The sequence below is a fragment of the Cervus elaphus genome, chromosome 17 (genome assembly GCF_910594005.1).
Source record: "Cervus elaphus chromosome 17, mCerEla1.1, whole genome shotgun sequence".
In the NCBI taxonomy this organism is placed as follows: domain Eukaryota; kingdom Metazoa; phylum Chordata; class Mammalia; order Artiodactyla; family Cervidae; genus Cervus; species Cervus elaphus.
Window position 1 is genome coordinate 36,414,970 of NC_057831.1, and position 19,438 is coordinate 36,434,407.

Sequence of the window (19,438 nt, forward strand, 5' to 3'; positions counted from 1 at the left end):
TATCTCTTTCAGTTTGAGGTCAGTCATGAACTTATTGAATATGTTGATTGCTTTCAAAACTCAGCAGAAATAGCAAAAGAAAGTATTGTGTATAAACTACTATGGTGTTGGGAGGGGGCATTAACTTTGGGAATGATAAAATTGTGTAAAATGATTGCAGACTGCCATAGAACATTGCATGATAAAAAGAAAATCATATCCTCTCTTTGTTAGTGAGAGCTAGTATGTTTTATAGCTTTTTAAATTATTTTATTTAAAATAGGACTTAACCTGGATGACTTGAGAGAATGTTTGTTTTAAGTCGCTTAGCCCTGTCTGAATTTTTGTGACCCCATGGACTGTAGCACGCCAGGTTTCCATTCCTGTTTCCCACAGTTTGCTCAAACTCAAGTCCATTAAGTCGGTGATGCCATCCAACCATCTCATCCTCTGTTGCCCCCTTCTCCTCCTGCCATCTATCTTTCCCAGCATCAGGGTCTTTTCCAATGAGTCAGCTATTTACTGCAGGTGGCCAGAGCACTGGAGCTTCAGCTTCAGCATCAGTCCTTCAGTGAATATTCAGGGTTGATTTCCTTTAGGATTGACGGTTTGACCTCCTTGCTCTCCAAGGGACCCTCAAGAGTTTGAGAGAATGATGCTTATCAAATGAGGACAGGGTGATGGGTGATCCAAACTGTATAATAAATATCAATAAACTTTAAGGGATTTGGAAAGAAGCTGTTCTGAGGGAAGAGCTTGTAATCTTCATTTTCTACGCTGAAACAAACATTTCTATACTAAAACAAGACACTTTGCAGAGTAGATTATAAAACTTGTGGGTAATTTTAAAGGTAAAACTTGAGATTTGGGAGAAATTCTGTACTCTGCGCAGTTTGCTTCCCCTGACTCTTGGCGTGATTCCAAGTCAGTTCCCCCTTCTGAGGAGGAGGCTGGGGGAAATGTTCCACCTTCCTCTGTAGGAACGTGTATGTGCTGTGACAGGGACTGAATGGCAGACAGTTCAGGCCTCAGAAGGCTGTCAGGTGTTTTGTGTTAATTGAAAAACAGCCCTTTGCTCAGGTTATTTGGTATGTAGATAAGAAAATATTATAGCATTTTGCTTTGAAAACTGAAGATCCAGGGACTCATTGCATTCTTACCTCCTAGGTGTTAGTGTTTTGGGAGGAAGATAGCTGCAGGAGGGTGAGATTCTTAGAGAACAGTTCTGGGTTTGTTCAAACACTTTAAGCAGGTTGAACACAAAGGTGTTATATATGGTATGGCAGGAAGATGGGCCCTTGGCCTACAAAATCTTGAAGCCAGGTGTTACAGAATTAGAGCTTTGACAGAACTTAGTTACACACTCACTATTGAGTAAAACTGTAATCTCTGACTTAGATACAAGATGATCACTAAATAATTCATTTAATATCTTAAATAGGGTTGTTTGGTATTACTCATTTGGATGCCAAACTGTGACCACCTAAGATAATATTTTTGTTATGGCATCACCAGTATTCTGACCTGTTACCCAACAATAATTAAATAATAGCCTTTTGAGGTTACTCTTATGTAAAATTGGACTTCCCTGGTGGCTCACACCGTAAAGAAGCTGCCTGCAATGGGGGAGACCTGGGTTTGATCCCTGCGTCAGGAAGATCCCCTTGAGAAGGGAATATCATCCCACAACAGTATTCTTGCCTGGAGAATTCTATGTACAGAGAAGCCTGACTGGCTACAGTCCATGAGGTCACAAAAAGTTGGACACAACTGAGCGTTAACACTTTATTTGAAATCATTTTTATTTTTAATCTTTTAAAACAATATTGAATAACTACTAAATTTATGTGGTTTGAAATTTAGAAAGGTATACAGTGAAAAGTGTCTCCTTCCAAACCCTGTCCCCTGACCTTTCATCTCCCCCTCCCCAAAACAATACTACTATACTATTTTTTGCTATTTTCTTGCAAAGATATCTGAATATATAAGCAAATTTGTGTATTTTCTTTTCCTTTTTAACATTAGCATATCATGCACACTGTTTATGAATCTTCTTTTAAAAAAATCACTCAGAAAAGATATCACTCAATGGTATATTTTGGAGACTGTTCCATTTTGCCTAAAGAGCTTTCCTCATTTAATTCTTTATTCCTCTGCATGCTATTACACTTTATGTGTATATGTGTCACTGTGTCACATCTTGATCGGCATTGAATTGTTCCAGTCTTTTGATGTTTGCAGACAATGATTCAGTGACCAACCTTTCACATGTATCAAGCACAGTGATGTGCCTGTAGACTAACCTTCTGGAAGTGGGCTTATGGATCAAAAGATATGTGCACTAATAATCTTAGGAGCTGAGCTAGTTTACATTGACATGATCAGTGTATGAAAATCTGGGCAAATTTTGAATTAGAGATTGCGTTTCTTCTATTTCTCCCTTGTGTACCCTTCATTGTACTTTAATAGGGTGTATTCAGGTAATACAAAACTAAATGTTTTAGTGGGATCAGTCAGCTATCAAACACATGGCCCCTGCACTGGAAACACAGTCTTAATCGCTGGACCACCAGAGAAGTCCTTCAGTCAGTCATTCTTAACCAGGGTATTCAGAATACACATTCATTGACAGTACCTAGGTTCTACTGAATCAGAGTCTTAACGGGCACCTGCCCTGTATTTTGAAAAACTATATAGTTGATTACACTGTAGACAGCCAGAAGCCACTTTCTGTATTTGAAACTATTATGTTAATAAAAGCATAGGGCCTGTGTAAGTTTGAAGTGTGGTGTGGAGTTTGAGGAGCTTCCCTGGTGGCTCAGTGGTAAAGAATTCCATCTGCCAATGCAGGAGACTTGGGTTCAATCCCTGGGTCAAGAAGATCTTCTGGAGAAGGAAATGGCAACCCACTCCAGTATTCTTGCCTGGGAAATCCCACGGATAGAGGATCCTAGTGGGCTACAGTCCATGGGGTCACAAAAGCATCGGACATGACTTAGTGACTAAACAACAAAAATAAAATGGAGTTTGAGGGCAGGATACTTGAGTTGGTTTTGTGTAACTGTTTTATAGCTTTATAAATTTATTTATATATTCATATATTATAAATTAAATATTAAATAAATATTAAATATTTATATATTATATATAAATATTTATTATGCACCTGTGAGACAGTAGGCACTCTATCAGATATGGGATTCAGAATGATTGGTTGTATAATTAACCGCATTTAGATATTGTGGTCATACTTTGTTGTTTAATGTAAATGAGGATATCTAACAACTTGCTGTGAGGGAAACCTTTTACTATTATAGAGGAATTTTAGAACAGAAAGTGTTTATCAAGCACTCTATTAAGACCTTTTAAATAGACTTTTCTTTGGCCACCAAATGCAAAGAGGCAACTCATTGGAAAAGACCTTGATGCTGGGAAGGATTGAGGGCAAGAGAAGGGGGCAACAGAGGATGAGATGGTTGGATGGCATCAGCGACTCAATGGATATGAGTTTGAGCAAACTTCTGGAGATAGTGAAAGACAGGGAAGCCTGGCGTGCTGCAGTCTATGGGGTTGCAAAGAGTCAGACACAACTGAGCAACTGAACAACAAAAATAGACTTTGGGTTTTTATAAAAACTAAAAAAAAATCCCACAAAATGTACATGTATTTTTCCATTCAAAGGAAAATCTTTTAGGTTATGAGTCATATCATGTTTATACTGATCAGTTATTTTAAAATAACTAATCTTGTTGACTGTGTTACTGGATTGCTTCTACTTTAACATGAAGATGCTGTGGGATATTTAAATAGTGTAGGATTCTCTACTTACCACCAGATGTCAGAATATGCATACATATTGTTATATGACTGCCTGGGCCAGTGTGCTAATAAGAAAAATTCTGACTTCTGGCATGTTCAGTTTCTGTTGATGCATTCATACGATCATACATGTATTCATTAGATTTTTAAATAAATACTTCAGTTGTAGCTGTCAGTGTTGTATACATTATTTTTTGGCATTGCTAATCCATTAAATTGATGTTTCATTATGATTACATCTCATGAAATCAAATGTGACAAAATCTCAAATGTACAAGAGTAACTCTTTAAAGCTTTCTAAACATCTCCTCCCTCTGAACGTTTCTGTTGTAATCATTTCCTAAAAATTTATAATAGGAAACATTAGAGACAGTATAGTCTGGTAAGCTTCATATGAGTATTGTATATATTATAAGTTCATAAGGGACTTTAAAAAACTATATGAATTCTTTTTGCCAGAGTGTAAAATAGCCATGTCCTGATTGAAAAGTAACTAAGTGTCCTTCAAGTTGTTTGGGTGAGAGAAGTTCCTGAGGGAAGAGAGTTCTGCAAATAAGTGAAATCAGGGAAGAAAAAATAGTTGAGAAGCATTGACTTTGATGACTTCTATTTGTAGCTTCTCTTTCCTTTATTAAGGTTCACAGGGATCAGGAACATTTACGACTAAAGCCAGTTCTCGGAGCTGGCTAGTTATTTTTGAATAACTGAAAGTACATTTATTTGAGGGAAGGGTCAAAAAACCTTGTTGGGAGAGTGAACCTCAGGTCAAAGCTAGAAAATTGCTGTGAAATCAGATCCAGGGGCATTTGCTGGGCCAAAAGCAGGCTCTGGAGCTGGGTAGATAGAGGACTATGTTGTCAAATTATGTATCTTCAGAATTTGGGCCTTGACCAGGAATGGGATTCTCTTTTATTAGGTGGTACCTGCTTGATGCCAGAATATGTTTCTGAAGTTATGAATGAAGCTTTGTAGAGGAAACAGACCTTGAAAGCTTTAAAAATGATTAAGCTGAAGTCTCCCAGTAGTAACTGATACTCTGCAGCATTAAAGCAAATGGCATATCACCTGAGTTATCTGTTGGTGCAAAACAGATGACCCTAAAACATAGTAGATTAGGACTATTTATTATCCCACAGTTCCTATGGGTTAGGAATTCGGGCATAGCTTAGCTATGTCTTCTGTTTTAGGGTCTCTTTTAAGGCTGCAGTCATGGTGTTGGCTGAGGCTACCATTCATATCAGGACTTGAGTGGGTAAAGGTTCACTTCCAAGCTCATTCACGTGGTTGTTGGCAGGATCCAGTTCCTGTGGCCTGTTGACCTGAGGGTCTGGGTTACTCACTGACTGTTGTCTAGAAACTGCCCTCACTTCCTTGCCACGTGGACCTTTTGGTAAGGGAGCTCACAAAACAACAGCTGATTCATCACAGTGAGCAATCAAGAACAGTCAGAGAGAACACGAGCAAGCAAAGTAGACATCACAGTCTTATAACCTAATCTCAGAAGTGAGATTGGAACCTCATCACATTCTCTTGTTTAGAAGCAAGTCACTAGGTCCAGACCACACTCGAGGAGGGGAGGGGATTCCACATGGCATGGATACCAAGAGGTGAGGGTCAGTCACTAGGGCCAGTTGAGAAGCTGCCTAGCTCACAAACTGCCTGCTGTCTCCTCTATTACATGGTGGCCTAGCCATACCAATTGTGAAATATTTTTAATATCATCTCTGGTTTCACAAATTTTTGTCAAAATTGAGCTAAAATTCACAACCCAATAGTATGTGTATACGAAGAAGTACAAAAACATCTTACCAAATGACAAATTCCATAAGGATTCTGGTGGTGGTTGAATTTTTTTTCTCATAGTTAGTTGTTTGTTTTCAAACCTAACATACTGCAGGGTACTTTGCTGAATTAAAGGATTCATAAATGTCTTATCAAATTACAAAGTAAAATGAAATTAGCTTTCTTTTTCTTTAGAAAGAGAAATACAGTTAGAGGAAAGAGAGAGAAACCAAGGCTGATAAGAACAAACACCTGCCACCTAAATAATTCAGATAGGCTTCAATGCTTAGGTTCTTGGCTGAAATTCACCATTGGACTCTCGAAAAGAGAGTGGCAAGTTGAGCCCACTGGTTACTCTTTTCTTAGATTGTTTCTCACACCTTCAACATTCCTCCACCATCTGACTCACATGCTTTCATAGTATTTAGTCTCCTTGAACCCAGCACACTGAACTGGAAATCATTGTCCTCTACCTCAAACCAGCCGCCACCCTTCCACCACCACCCCCACCCACCTCATTCTTTACAGTACTTTTTCCTGAATTCCTAGTCTGCAAATGTTAAAGTTACTTTTCAATCTTCCCCACTTCTCTGTTTTCTTTGTATGTACCAAGTTCCCAAATCAGCTTTATTCTTTCCTTTTCACTCCCTTCCCACCATAGTCTCTGTCTTACTGCCTTACATAGATTGTAGTCACCCTAAGACAAGGTCTCTGCCCTCTGCATTCTCTACTTAGCTAGCTAGGTCTTCTTTCAACCTTGTTTATGTTGTCTCCCACAGTCAAATACACATTTAATGCTCCATTGATAAATTATGATAAAGTCTTTGCCCTTTGTCTTGACGTGCATTACCCTGTACTTAACATTTCTTCCATTTTATTAACCCATTACTCTTTGACTTAAACACTCCGTATTTTCACCTGCCTCTCTGTTCTCCTCTCTCAGCTTCTCAATTCATATATTGGTTTCTCTTTGTCAGGGATTGATCAAGTTTTTTTGGGTTGTGATGCTTAATCCTTTTGTGGCCTTCGTTAAGAGAAAGAATACAGAATTAAGAGTACAGAAACAGGGATAGAACCCTGGAGAGGGCCCCGATAAATGAGAGGCTTCTCCGTGAAGCCTTCTCTGCTGACCCCAACTAACACTAATGATCACAGATCAATAGGCTAAAGGCCAAGATCTTTTCTTAACTACTTTACAGTCTCTAACAGTTTGCATTTATTGATTACTAAAAAAGTAATAGTTCTTTATCAAGTAATTGCAAAGGTAATCACATACAGTTAAGAAGTTTCTTACATACATGTTATTCTTTTTTAAATAGTTGTTCTCAAAATGATAAGTTGTTTTTCGAGCCAAAGTAAATTTCTGTTGTATACTGTAGAAGATTATATGAATGACATTCCTTCGTAGAGTAGTGTGTGTTCTGTGTGTGTTGTGTTCTGACCTTATTTTTAGACGTCAGTTTTCACAACAATCATCTATGATGTTTGGGGTTGATATATAGTAAATGGGAAAACTTATTATTCTAAGAAAATGTTTTTATAAAATGTGAAAATCTTCCAGGGCTTGATAATTATTCAGGAAATTTTATACTGAGGTTTATTTGTTACTGTCATTTAGAGTTTGTATCGGTGAGAGACCTCTGTTTATTTTCTTTGTGTCATCTTGGCTGTTTCAGGACTCACCCAGGAAGGCCTTTTCCGGGTGAATGGCAATGTCAAGGTGGTGGAACAACTTCGATGGAAGTTTGAGAGCGGGGTGCCTGTGGAGCTGGGGCGAGACGGGGATGTGTGCGCGGCGGCCAGCCTGTTAAAGCTCTTTCTGAGGGAGCTGCCCGAGAGTGTGATCACCTCCACGCTTCAGCCTCGCTTCCTTCAGCTCTGTCAGGGTCGGTACACCGAATCCTTCTAGAAATTAAAGCAATTTTATTTTTCACCTAACAGATTTTAAACATTTACAATTTCTCCATTACTCTCACCTTGCTATCTTATTCTAGATCCTTACCTTCTCCCCTAAAATAATACTAAAGTGATTATGAAATGCTATTATTAAATATAATTTCTAAGACTATTGGCATGTGAATATATAAATAACATTTAAAAGCCCTGATGCTTTTGGGCCAAAGAAATTCTTTTCCGACTAGTTATTGACTACCATCGAAGTAGTAAGACTGAGGCATTAAATTCTGTATTCAGTTCAGTTCAGTTGCTCAGTCGTGGCTGACTCTTTGCGACCCCATGAACCGCAGCACGCCAGGCCTCCCTGTCCATCACAAACTCACGGAGTTTACTCAAACTCATGTCCATTGAGTCAGTGATGCCATCCAGCCATCTCATCCTCTGTCGTCCCCTTCTCCTCCTGTCCCCAATCCCTCCCAGCATCAGGGTCTTTTCCAATGAGTCAACTCTTCACATGAGGTGGCCAAAGTATTGGAGTTTCAGCTTCAGCATCAGTCCTTCCAATGAACACCCAGGACTGATCTCCCTTAGGATGGACTGGTTGGATCTCCTTGCAGTCCAAGAGACTCTCAAGAGTCTTCTCCAACACCACAGTTCAAAAGCATCAGTTCTTCGGTGCTCAGCTTTCTTTATAGTCCAACTCTCACATCCATACATGACCACTGGAAAAACCATAGCCTTGACTAGATGGACTTTTGTTGGCAAAGTAATGTCTCTGCTTTTAAATATGCTATCCAGGTTGGTCATAACTTTCCTTCCAAGATGTAAGCGTCTTTTAATTTCATGGCTGCAGTCACCATCGGCTGTGATTTTGGAGCCCCCAAAAATAAAGTCTGACACTGTTTCCACTGTCTCCCCCTCTATTTCCCATGAGGTGATGGGACCAGATACCATGATCTTAGTTTTCTGAATGTTGAGCTTTAAGCCAACTTTCTCACTGTCCTCTTTGAGTTTCATCAAGAGGCTCTTTAGTTCCTCTTCACTTTCTGCCATAAGGGTGGTGTCATCTACATATCTGAGCTGATTGATATTTCTCCCGGCAATCTTGATTCCAGCTTGTGCTTCTTCCAGCCCAGCGTTTCTCATGATGTACTCTGCATAGAAGTTAAATAAGCAGGGTGACAACATACAGCCTTGACGCACTCCTTTTCCTATTTGGAACCAGTCTGTTGTTCCATGTCCAGTTCTAACTGTTGCTTCCTGACCTGCATACAGGTTTCTCAAGAGGCTGGTCAGGTGTAGGGAATATTAATTAAATTGTGTTTGCTTAGTGTCCTTTGAGACTGAAAAGTCACTAGTATGCTTTCTCATAAGCAATATTGAGTCGTAAAATAGTATTTGTTTTGTATAGTGAAGTTAAAATTAATTGTTTAGAGGTTCTTAAGCATCTGTTTTTCTTTGAGGTAGAGTTCATTTGCAGTATTATATTAGTTTCAGGTGTACAACATAGTAATTCAAAATGTTTATATGTTATACTTCATTTAAAGTTATTATAAAATATTGGCTATATTCCCTGTGCTGTTCAATGTATCCTTGTACCTTATTTATTTTATATGTAATAGTTTGTGCCTCTTAATCCCCTATCCCTACCTGTCTTGCCCCTTATCTCTTCCTTCTTCTCATTGGTAGCTACTGGGATGTCCTCTTTTTCTCCAAGCCTGTTTCTGTTCTGTTCTGTTTATTCATTTGTTTTATGTTTTTTGGTTTCACATTTAAGTGATAAGATATTAGTTGTCTTTCTCTATCTGACTTGTTTCACTAAGCATAATATCATCCAGGTTCATCCACGTTGTTGCAAATGTCAAAATTTCATTTTTTTTAATGGATATGTGTGTATACACACACACACACACATATAAATGTGTATACATATTTATCTATCAAAGGACACTTAGTTGGCTTACATATTTTGGCTACAGTAAATAGTGCCACTATGAACACTGGGCTACATGTATCTTTTCAAATTAGTGTTTTACATTTTTTGGATATATGTATATCTAGAAGTGAAATTGCTGGTTCATAACGGTAATTCTATTTTTAGTTTTTTGAGAAAACTCTATACTCGTTTTCATAGTGGCTGTACTAGTTCTCACCAACATTATACAAGGCTTCCCTTTTCTCCACATCCTCAGCAACATTTGTTGTTTGTGTTCTTTTTCATGATAGTCATTCTAACAAGTACAAGGTAGTAGCATATTGTGGTTTTGATTTGCACTTCTCTAATGATGAGTGATGTTGAACATCTTTTCATATTTCTGTTAGCCATATGTATGTCTTCTTTGGCAAAATGTCTGTCTATTCAGGTCTTTTTGCCCATTTTTTAATTGATTTGGCTTTTATTGATAATGAATTGTTTGAGCTATTTGTATATTTTGGATGTTAGCCCCTTACTGGTCATATCTTTTACAGATATTTTATCCCATTTAATAGGTTGTCTTTTCATTTTTTTCAATGGTTTCCTTCACTATGCTGATGCTTTTAAGTTTAATTAGACCCCAGTTGTTTATTTTTGCTTTTGTTTCCTTTGCTTTAGGAGATAGATTCAAAACAATACTGCTGCAGTTTGTGTTTTGCCTATGTTTTCTCCTAGGAGTTTTATGGTGTTGGTCTTAGATTTAGGTCTTTAATCAATTTGAGCTTATTTTTTATATGGTGTGAGAAAATGATCTGATTTTATTCTTCTAGATATAACTGTCTAGATTTCCCAGCACCAGTTATTGAAGCAACTGTCCTTTCCCATTACATAGTCTTGCATCTTTTGTCATAGATTAATTGATAAGTGTGTGAGTTTGTCTCTGGGCCCTCTGTTCTGTTACACTGATCTAATGTGTCTGTTTTTGTGCTGATACCATACTGTTTTAATGACTGTAGCTTTGTTATAAAGTCTGAAGTCAGGGAGCCTGATTTCTCCAGCTCCATTTTTCTTTTTCAAGATTGCTGTGGCTATTTGGGGCCTTTTGTTAAGCCATACAGATTTTAAGACTTTTTTGTTCTAGTTCTGTGAAAAATGCCATAATAATTTGATAAGATTGCATTGAATCTGAAGAGGGTCTTGGAGCCTCATGTTTATGACCTCGTGTAACCTTAATTACCCCTGTAAAGGTCCTGCTTCCAAATATTGGAGTTTAGGTCACATTGGAGTTTAGGACTTTAACCTGTGACTTTGTAGGGAAAAAATTCAGTCCATAGCATTGCTTTTCTAAAAAAAATTATCACAATTTGGTGTATGTATTATTAAAAATTAATTAGTAAAATGCCTACAGAGGATGCTAATTAGATACTGTCTAGAATAGAAATCATTAATTACTACAGAACTGATATTTTTTTCTTAGAAATCTTTAAAGACTAGCAGAGATAGAAATAAGGAGTGAGTTTAAAATAAATGATAAGCTGTCTAAAAAATACTACTGGGTGTTGTTTTTGTTTTTTGTATAATTTTCTGTAAATTGTTTGTATTTTAATATTGATTCTCTGTAAGAATTTATTCCTTCTAGTGATAATCGGTGCTAGTTAGTGACTACTCACTGTGTAATACCTAGAAGATACTTTATTTATATAATCTCTTTTGATTCCAGCATCAACTCTAATGAGATACAGAGAAAATAAGATTCATTTTGAAGGAGGAAATTACAGCCTGTGGTTTAGAGCATAGGCTCTGTGTCCATTCTGACTTGTTTGCCTGCTGGCAGCTGCATTAGTATGGACGGTTACTTAACTTTTCTGTGTCTTAGTATATTAGGTATCTATTGCTACATAACAGTTGTCTGAAAACCACATTAAACATGTATTTTCCATCAGGAAGTTGCTCTCAAGAGTTGTCAAAGGGCTGCGGTTATCTGAAGGCTTGACTGGAGCTGGGAGATCTGCTTCCAGGGTGGTTTGTTCACATGGCTGACAGTGTAGTGCTGGCTCTTGGTGAGATGCCTCAGTTCCTTTTTCTGTGAGCATCTCCTGATGGCTACTTGAGTGTTCTCATAACATGTATCTGGCTTCCCCCAGAGTGTGAGCACATCAGGAGAGATGGAAGCTCTTGTTTCAGTGACCTAGCCCCAGAAATCAAATAGCATCATTCATACCACATTGTATTCATTAGGAGCATGTTGAAGAGGAGAGGGATTAGGCACCATCTTTTGAAGGAAGAAGTGTCAGACTTTGTGGACACACCACACCTAGTTTTACTACTATGGAGTGCATAGTAGTGTGCACTTCCTGAGCTTGTTGTGGATACTGAGTTTATCCACTGAAGCAGTTAGAACAGTGTTGGTTGTGTACTATATATTTAATAAATGTTAAGTTATGCATCTCAATTGTGGCAGCCCATAAGAATTGTCTGGGAAGCTTTGAAAAATCCCAGAGATCACTACATCGTAGACAAATTAAATCATCATCTCTCGAGATGAGACACAGGCATCCATAGTTTTAATGTAACCGTCCATCCCCATACTTATGTACCAGTTTATCCTCAGCCCTTGCTCCCACCCCTTGGTTTCTTGGTTATATGAAGATGAACCATTTAATGTGATTACCTTCAAGTTTTTAACTTTTAACCTTAAAATTAATCCCTTTATCCTAATGTCCCTGTCTCCTAAATAAAAAATTACAAAAGTTACAGAAGGGTGAATGCACCTACCTGCCTAATGATTAAGGAGGAGGAAGGAAAGGGGGAAAAGAGAGTTCCAGTTTGGAGTTAAATGAAGATTTCAAAATTCTTGCCCAAATTAATTGAAACTGTTTGAACTTTTGGTTGTTGTTTTGCCTGGTAAATCACACAAAATGGACCAAATCTTCCAAAAATTCATCGGGAATATTTTTGGAATTGCTATCAATTATCAATTTTTATTTTTTGAAATGTTTTATATAACTTCAATGAAAGTGTGAGCCTGCAAATCTTGCATATTACATATAGTACAGGACTCTTTTATATGAAATCAGTGGCTAAAAATTTTTTAATTATAAATTGAGGTAAAGGCATTGTTGCTTCCCAGTTGGCTCAGTGGTAAAGAATCCGCCTGCTAATGCAGGAGCTGCAGGAGACATGGGTTCGATCCCTGGATCAGGAAGATTCCCTGGAGGAGGAAATGGCAAGCCACTCTAGTACTCTTGCCTGGAAAATCCCATGAACAAGAGGAGCCTGGCAGGCTACAGTCCATGGGGTCTCAAAGAGTCGGACATGACTGAGTGACTGAGCATACACACACGCAAAGGCATTGTTTGGTATTTTATTGCTCACATAGAAAAGTAGGATACTCTCTTGCGAACCGTGAGCTTACAGGTTTATTAGGGGAATAGAACCAGGTACACAGAGAGCCAGGTTATACAAAACAAAGTGAGTTTGAGGAGAGGAATCCTTACTAAATCAGATGATAAGAAGAGTTTCAAAAAGAAGGAAGTGACTTTCGGAGGGCTGGTAGAATTGCCACAGATGGTGTGTGCTTTAGGAAGAAAGGATTACAAAAACAAAGGTGTTTGGGAAACAAAGGTACATGATTCCAACCGTGAGCATAGTGTGTGTTAGGAAAAGGGTGGGGGAATGAGTGGTTAATAGAATGAGTTTGGTGGTTTGTCAGTAACATTTTTAATCAAATACTGAAGTGACACATTCTTAAGTAATTTTATTACTTGATAAAATTCATCATCTTATTGCTTTTAACATTTTCCTTTATTTAAAGAAATATTTTTTCAAACTAATACATGCATATGGTTTTATTAAAAAATTAAATAAAGTGGAAAGATTAGTAAACCCCTACACATGCTTTGGCTGCCCTTAATTTTCTTTCCCAGAGGAAATCAGTTTTCACTTGTCTAGCTATTCCTTTGATATTTCCTTCCATTTGATAATATAATGTTTTATCTTGATTACTTATTTCCAGATATTATCTCATTGTTTCTGCTTCAGAAATGTGCAGAATTAGCTCTGTACTTCAGTATCATTCTACCACAATTTTAGCTAATAATTTTTGTATGTATTTAATTAAGGTATGCCTTGTTAGGACGATGTAAGCATGTGTACTTGTGTGAAGTGTATTGCCTGATGTTAATATCTCTTAGATTTATAGGGAATTATGTGAATGAAAATAATCTGCATTTTTTAGATTGCTCCAACACATCCACCATTGCCTGTTTTTTTCAAAATGTCAAATAATTTGTCCATTCCTTATTTCTGGGGAGATTACTCTTGGACCCTTTTTCTTCTTCTCGCATCTGAACCCCAGTAGTAGGTGTCACCCTGAGCCTCCCTCCCTATTCTTCCCAGACCTGCACTTCCTGGCAGTCTTTTCTCTCTGTTGTGGTGGACACTTAGCAGATCCCTTCAGCCTGGAAAATATTGTCTTTTGGTCTTGGAAATGTACCTGTATTATCTTTTATTGTTCCTTTAGAGGTTTGATTATCATCTTTAAGTTCTGCTTTCTGTGAAATTTAATCAATTTTATTTTCTAACCTTATTTAAAAATTTTAGCCTATGACTTTAATATTGAACATATTCATGCTGTTTCTTTTTCGAAGGACTTTGTTTTATTGCAGTCTGTTCTTCTTCTTTCTGAGATACAAATAAGGCTTTGGGGGATGTTTGTTTATGCGGCTTTGGTTTGGTTTTCTTCCCCCGTATATTTCTGTTTGCGGGATTTCTTTTTCCCTCTTTACTCAAACATATGAGGATCTTTGGCCGTCGTGATTTAGGAGTAGCATTTTGTACATGGACCAGGGGGCTCGTCTACTGGCATACTTCACTTCAGGAGGATTAGATGGTGGGGATAGGGGAAATCCAGCTGTTTCATTGGGGAACCTCAAATGTCAATATGTGGGCATGTTTTTCTCTTCAGCTATTGAGTTCCTTGAGCAGGAGTGGGAGGGAGATGGGAAGTATGCTAACGGGCCTATTATTTATTAGCACATTTTCACTCATCTTCACGTTTTCAGCTGTTTCCTCACTGTAGACCTTAGCTATTTCAGATGTCCAAGAATCCACTGACGTTATGCAGAGCCTAAGCCTCAGCACTCTTGCCTGCTGGCTCACTTGCCTGGGTGGTGGAGGCTGCCTGAAGCTTGACAGGCTTTCATGCAGTCTGTCTGTTTTCAGTCACTTGCATTCACTTCCAAATGGCTTTGAAATCTCCTCTCCTTCTGTCTTCTCTGCTGTTCTTTTTTTGCCCACGGGTGCTTACACTTTTTAAGCATCATTTTACTGTCATTTAAGTAGGGTTTTGGGAAGAATATGTGATCAGTTTGTCTCTTTAAATGGACATTCTCCTTTACCTTTCACCATCCCATGCTTGATTTTAAATGGGGAGAATTTTATAATAGCAGCTGTGTAAACAATGTGTAAGAGTTAAGTGCCTTTGAATTTTAGCTTATGAGCTTTGATAATTTAGATTGCATCTGTTTTTCATAAGAAAACCACCCTAGTAACACTATCTTAATCAGCACAATGCCTGATTGTAAAGAAAGCTTATTTCATTTGCTGACTTCGTGCTTGAGCCTTGCACTATTTATTTTATTTCATTACGTGAGGAATTCACTAGGTAAGTTTGAGTTAAGGCTGTCTTTTGTCTATTCTGTATCATAGTGCCACTGGCATTCTTTGATGTGAGCTGAATGGTTTTACCTTGCAAATTATAATGTACTAATTATTAAGTCATTACCCCTTGGGTAGTAAGAGCACCATAGGAAGAATGAAATATTTCCTTCCTTAGGTTCATTCCTTCTTACTGAGAAGTTCCTTTCCTTTCAAAATTTTTAAACTCTCATACATTTGTTTCTGTGAAAAACAATCATTATATTAAACTCCAAGTCTAAGCCCTTTCCATTTTCAGTGTGTGCCTTTTAGGTTTTCTATAAGCAATGCTAAATATATAAATCATGCATTTTGTCCTGGGTAAAGACCTAAACACAGAGCAGAATTGAAGCATTGCCATCTGCCCAAGCTGCCAGTCACTCAGATGTGTGAAACCTCTACTGGAATAAATTGAAAATGTGGTGCCAGGAAACGCAGGTTTCCACACATGACTTTATACATTTTTATGATATTCCAGTTAGTTCTGCTTCCATCCAGATCCACGTGACAGGAAAAAAAGCCTTTGTTATTTATAATTCCCTATGATCTCTAAGGTTGTAGATCCTAATAGCTAGATAATCTTTAGTTTACTGAGCACGTATAAATATTTTCCTCTTAATGGCCTTTGACACTGGGAGATAGTGTTAAGTAGTGCGTGGAATTATGCAAATTTGGAAAGGTCAGGACTAAGCAAAATTATTCTGCATTAGAACAACTGGTCTTGAAGTATGTAAGTGTTGCGAATGTGCGTGTATGTAAATGTGCTGAAATCCTTTATTTACTCTTGTCTTTTCAGCTGTTTTCTCTATATCCTTGATGGCTTATACCTTAAAAAATTCCTGTCATCTTAGTGAGATGTGAAGAGGAAAAGTAGATAAACTAATCTTTAATGGAAAGTTCTCTTCTGACTTTTTCCTACACTGGATTTTAAAGTCAACAGAATTGCCTTATTCTTTCTTGAGATACAATGTACATACCATAAAACTGACCTTTTTAAAGTGTACAATTTAAAGTGGTATTTAGTGTATTCAGAGAGGGCAATCATCCCTACTATCTGGTTTTAAAGTATTTTTATCATTCCCAAAAGAAACTCCAAGCCTATTAGTGTATACTCCCCATTCCTTCCCAACTTCCCCGCTCCTCTCCTACTAGTGGTAGGCAAACACTAATCTACTTTCCATCTATATAGGTTTGTCTATTATGGCCATTTATTATAAACAGAATCACACAATATATTGTCTTTTGTGACTGTCCTCTTTCACTCAGCATAAGTTCCAAAATTCATCCATCTTGGAACATAAATCTTTGTGTTGTTCTTTTATGGCTAGGTAGTATTCTATTGAACAACTATACTACACTGTATTTATTCATTCATCAATTGATGGGCATTTGGGTTGTTGTCACCTGTTGGCTCATAGGAATAATGCTGCTATGAACATTTATGTACAAGTTCTTATATGGACATATGTGTTCATTTTTCTTCAGTATCTACCTAGGAGTGAAACTACTGAGTCAAATGGTGACTTTAACATTTTAAGAAACAATTTTCCAAAGTAGCTGTACTGTTTTGCATTCTCATCAGCAATTAATGGAAGTTTCAATTTCTTTACATCATCAACAATACCTGTTATTGTCTGTGTTTTTCATTTTCGTTATCCTCATAGTACAGGCAGTAGAGCTTTGTAATAACAAGAAAATTATAGGCTTGAAGGGGAGAAAGAGAGATCCATGAAGCTCCAGGGCCATGAAAATAATGTCTGTTGGGGATTTTTGGAATGAATTATCACAAACTGAGTGAAATCTTCAGTAAATTCTGCACTCTTCATGAGTGCTATCATGAAGAAGTCTTATTTAGATTGAGCTGGAAGAGGAAAGAACAGTCAACAAGGGGCCTACTATAAAAAAAAATGGTAAAACAACCTGTATCAATAGAATCAATTCATAAAATACTGAAAATTTGTTTATTGTTTAAATGGTATCGGTTTGAAAGGATGCCAAGTGACCAGCTTGCTAGCCACCTGCAGCTCTACCTGAACCATGTTAAGCTCTGTCCTAAACCCCTGCTTTGCTGAGCCCATGAGCATAGTCAACTTTTACACTGAATCCATAAACAATTTGAAGACTTCAGGGGAAGAAGGGGACATCCAAAACAACCTTAAATAACTCTGGGCGATGGTTTAAGTCACAGGACATCAAATCAGTCCAGTCCACTTACAGCTGAGCAATAGTGTCAGCTGGATCAGTAGTGAGGATTGGGTAGAATAGTAGTAATATGATTTGCACTGAAACTACATATTTACTGTACTTTGCCCACTTACTATAGCACTAGCTTTATGGAGAAAGCCAAGTTTTATTGGCAGCAATATTGCCAGTAGTTTTGAAGATTAGGGTCATTGTGGGAGGCTGCCCCTCCTATATTGGAATGATAGCGCTTCCCATTTTCTCGTGTACAGACATTTCTACATTATAAACAAAATCTTCAGCTGCTACACCCTTGTGTCTCACATTTAGCCTAGATGTGAGCTCCCAGTTTTGCTATGTGGATAGATTATTTAAATGCTTACTATGTTTTTAATCGATATCTTCGTCGCCACTGAGAGGCATACAGGGAATGTCTGCAGCATTGATTTGCTGATGTTCTCCTTGGTGTCACTGAGCGTTAGTTTTTGGTTATAGGACTGAAATGTAAAGCATCATCCAGTTCTTGTTTTTCCTGCACCCTTTGCCTTTGCTTTCACATGCAGGTCCATTCTGGGAGTGGCAGAGTCAGTCTAGATACAGGCTAACTTGGCAATAAACATAACCCTACATCTTGCAGGAGCTAATCAGAATGATAAGATTTGTAGTTTTATTAATAACGTCTAAAAATAGGTTGTCATTTATTAATTTTTATTAGTTGCTTTATCATTCTACCCTTTGAGAAATTTGTGTGAGGCTTTGAGAACTTTGTCATGGGCAAGGGTTGCTCGAGAGCTGTAAGAATATAACCTCTCCTTTCACGTGGAAAAATACCAATTCCATTAATCATAAGATAGAATTATGTATATAAACTTCTCATCACTCTAAAAAGACATGGTTCCACTCATGAGAAATGAAATGCAGAGGTAAAACCTAGCCTAATCCAGGATAGCTGGCATTTTATGATTATTTTCCCCATTCTTCTGCATGTTTAGAAAGAAACAGAATTCGTGTTTTGTTTATTCTTGGTTGTTTTATGAAGCATTTTGTGCCCAGAAATTCTTAAGATCCTTTAATTAAAATGCTGTTCCCCACATATACCCCGGGACCTAAGATGTTATATTTGATTGTAAATAAATGGAGATTCCTACTCCCAGTAGTAGTTTCCTACTACTCCTCACCAGTTCTGCTTATTTATTTGTTGATTCAAGAAACATTTTTTAAATATTGACATGTTTGAGGCAGTGTGCTGGGTGCTGTGTGATAGTGATACTCATAAGTGAGCGTTGTAGGCATGAACTGGTCAGAGCATGTGCTCTGAGGTCAGACTGCCAGGATTTGAGTTGCAGCTTGGCTACTTGGCAGTTGTGTGAACATGGAAAAGTTAATGAATGTCTCTGTTTCAATCTAGTCATCTCTAGCTGGGGATGTGTGAGATGGCTACTGCTGCATTACCAGAAATATAGTGGCTTAAGACATCACATACTTGCTATCTCATTGTTCCATGAGAACTGTGTAGGCTCAGCTGGTTTCTCTTCTCCAGGCCTTACAAGGTCAAAACCAAAGTGTCCGCCCGAGTTCTTGCTTCCAGGCTCATTTGGGTTTTGGGGAGCTTTCAGTTCTAAGTGACTGTGAGGCTGCAGTCCCTGATTTCTTGCTGGCTTCTCTTTCTGGAGGCGGTCCACATTCTTGAGCTAGTGACCTTTCTCCAGCTTCAGAGTCAGCAGCAACTCACTGTTCTAATAGATTAGCAAATTTTCGTAAATCCTTGTGTGAGAATTAATGAGGAAATAAAAAGCTACTTCAATAATCTGGCGCCATGAAGCTAAATATTTTGGTTCTTTTAATAGCTGACCTTCCCATGGCCCTGAGATATATTGTAGTAGAGATTAGCATTTTGCCAATTGTTTTGTTTTTTTTTCCCACTTGAGGCTAAGATTGTATGTACAGTGTAACTTCCTGGCCATCAAAAAGTCAAAGCACGTGACAAGCACTAGGATGAATGTCCAGATTAGAGTAGGGTGCCATCCCGTGATTAGGTCCATTATTGCTGATTATGATTGTAATCTCTTTTTAATGAGAGCAAATACTTGTCACATGCTTCAGTGTTTGCTACCTAATCTGGAACAGAAGTTCTGGTTGTACAGTTTTCTTCAACTGCTGAGTCGTTTA

The 19,438-nt window shown here is 37.8% G+C and overlaps 1 protein-coding gene across 5 annotated transcripts in view; it reads left to right on the plus strand.

The window, feature by feature from the left end:
- FAM13A (family with sequence similarity 13 member A) overlaps nucleotides 1–19,438 on the plus strand; it is a 323,915-nt gene that overhangs the window by 33,551 nt on the left and 270,926 nt on the right. For all 5 annotated transcript variants that reach the window (XM_043871497.1, XM_043871494.1, XM_043871499.1 and 2 more), the window contains exon 3: nucleotides 7,257–7,466. In XM_043871497.1, the coding sequence (XP_043727432.1) occupies nucleotides 7,257–7,466 (210 nt within the window). The remainder of the gene's footprint in view (nucleotides 1–7,256; nucleotides 7,467–19,438) is intronic.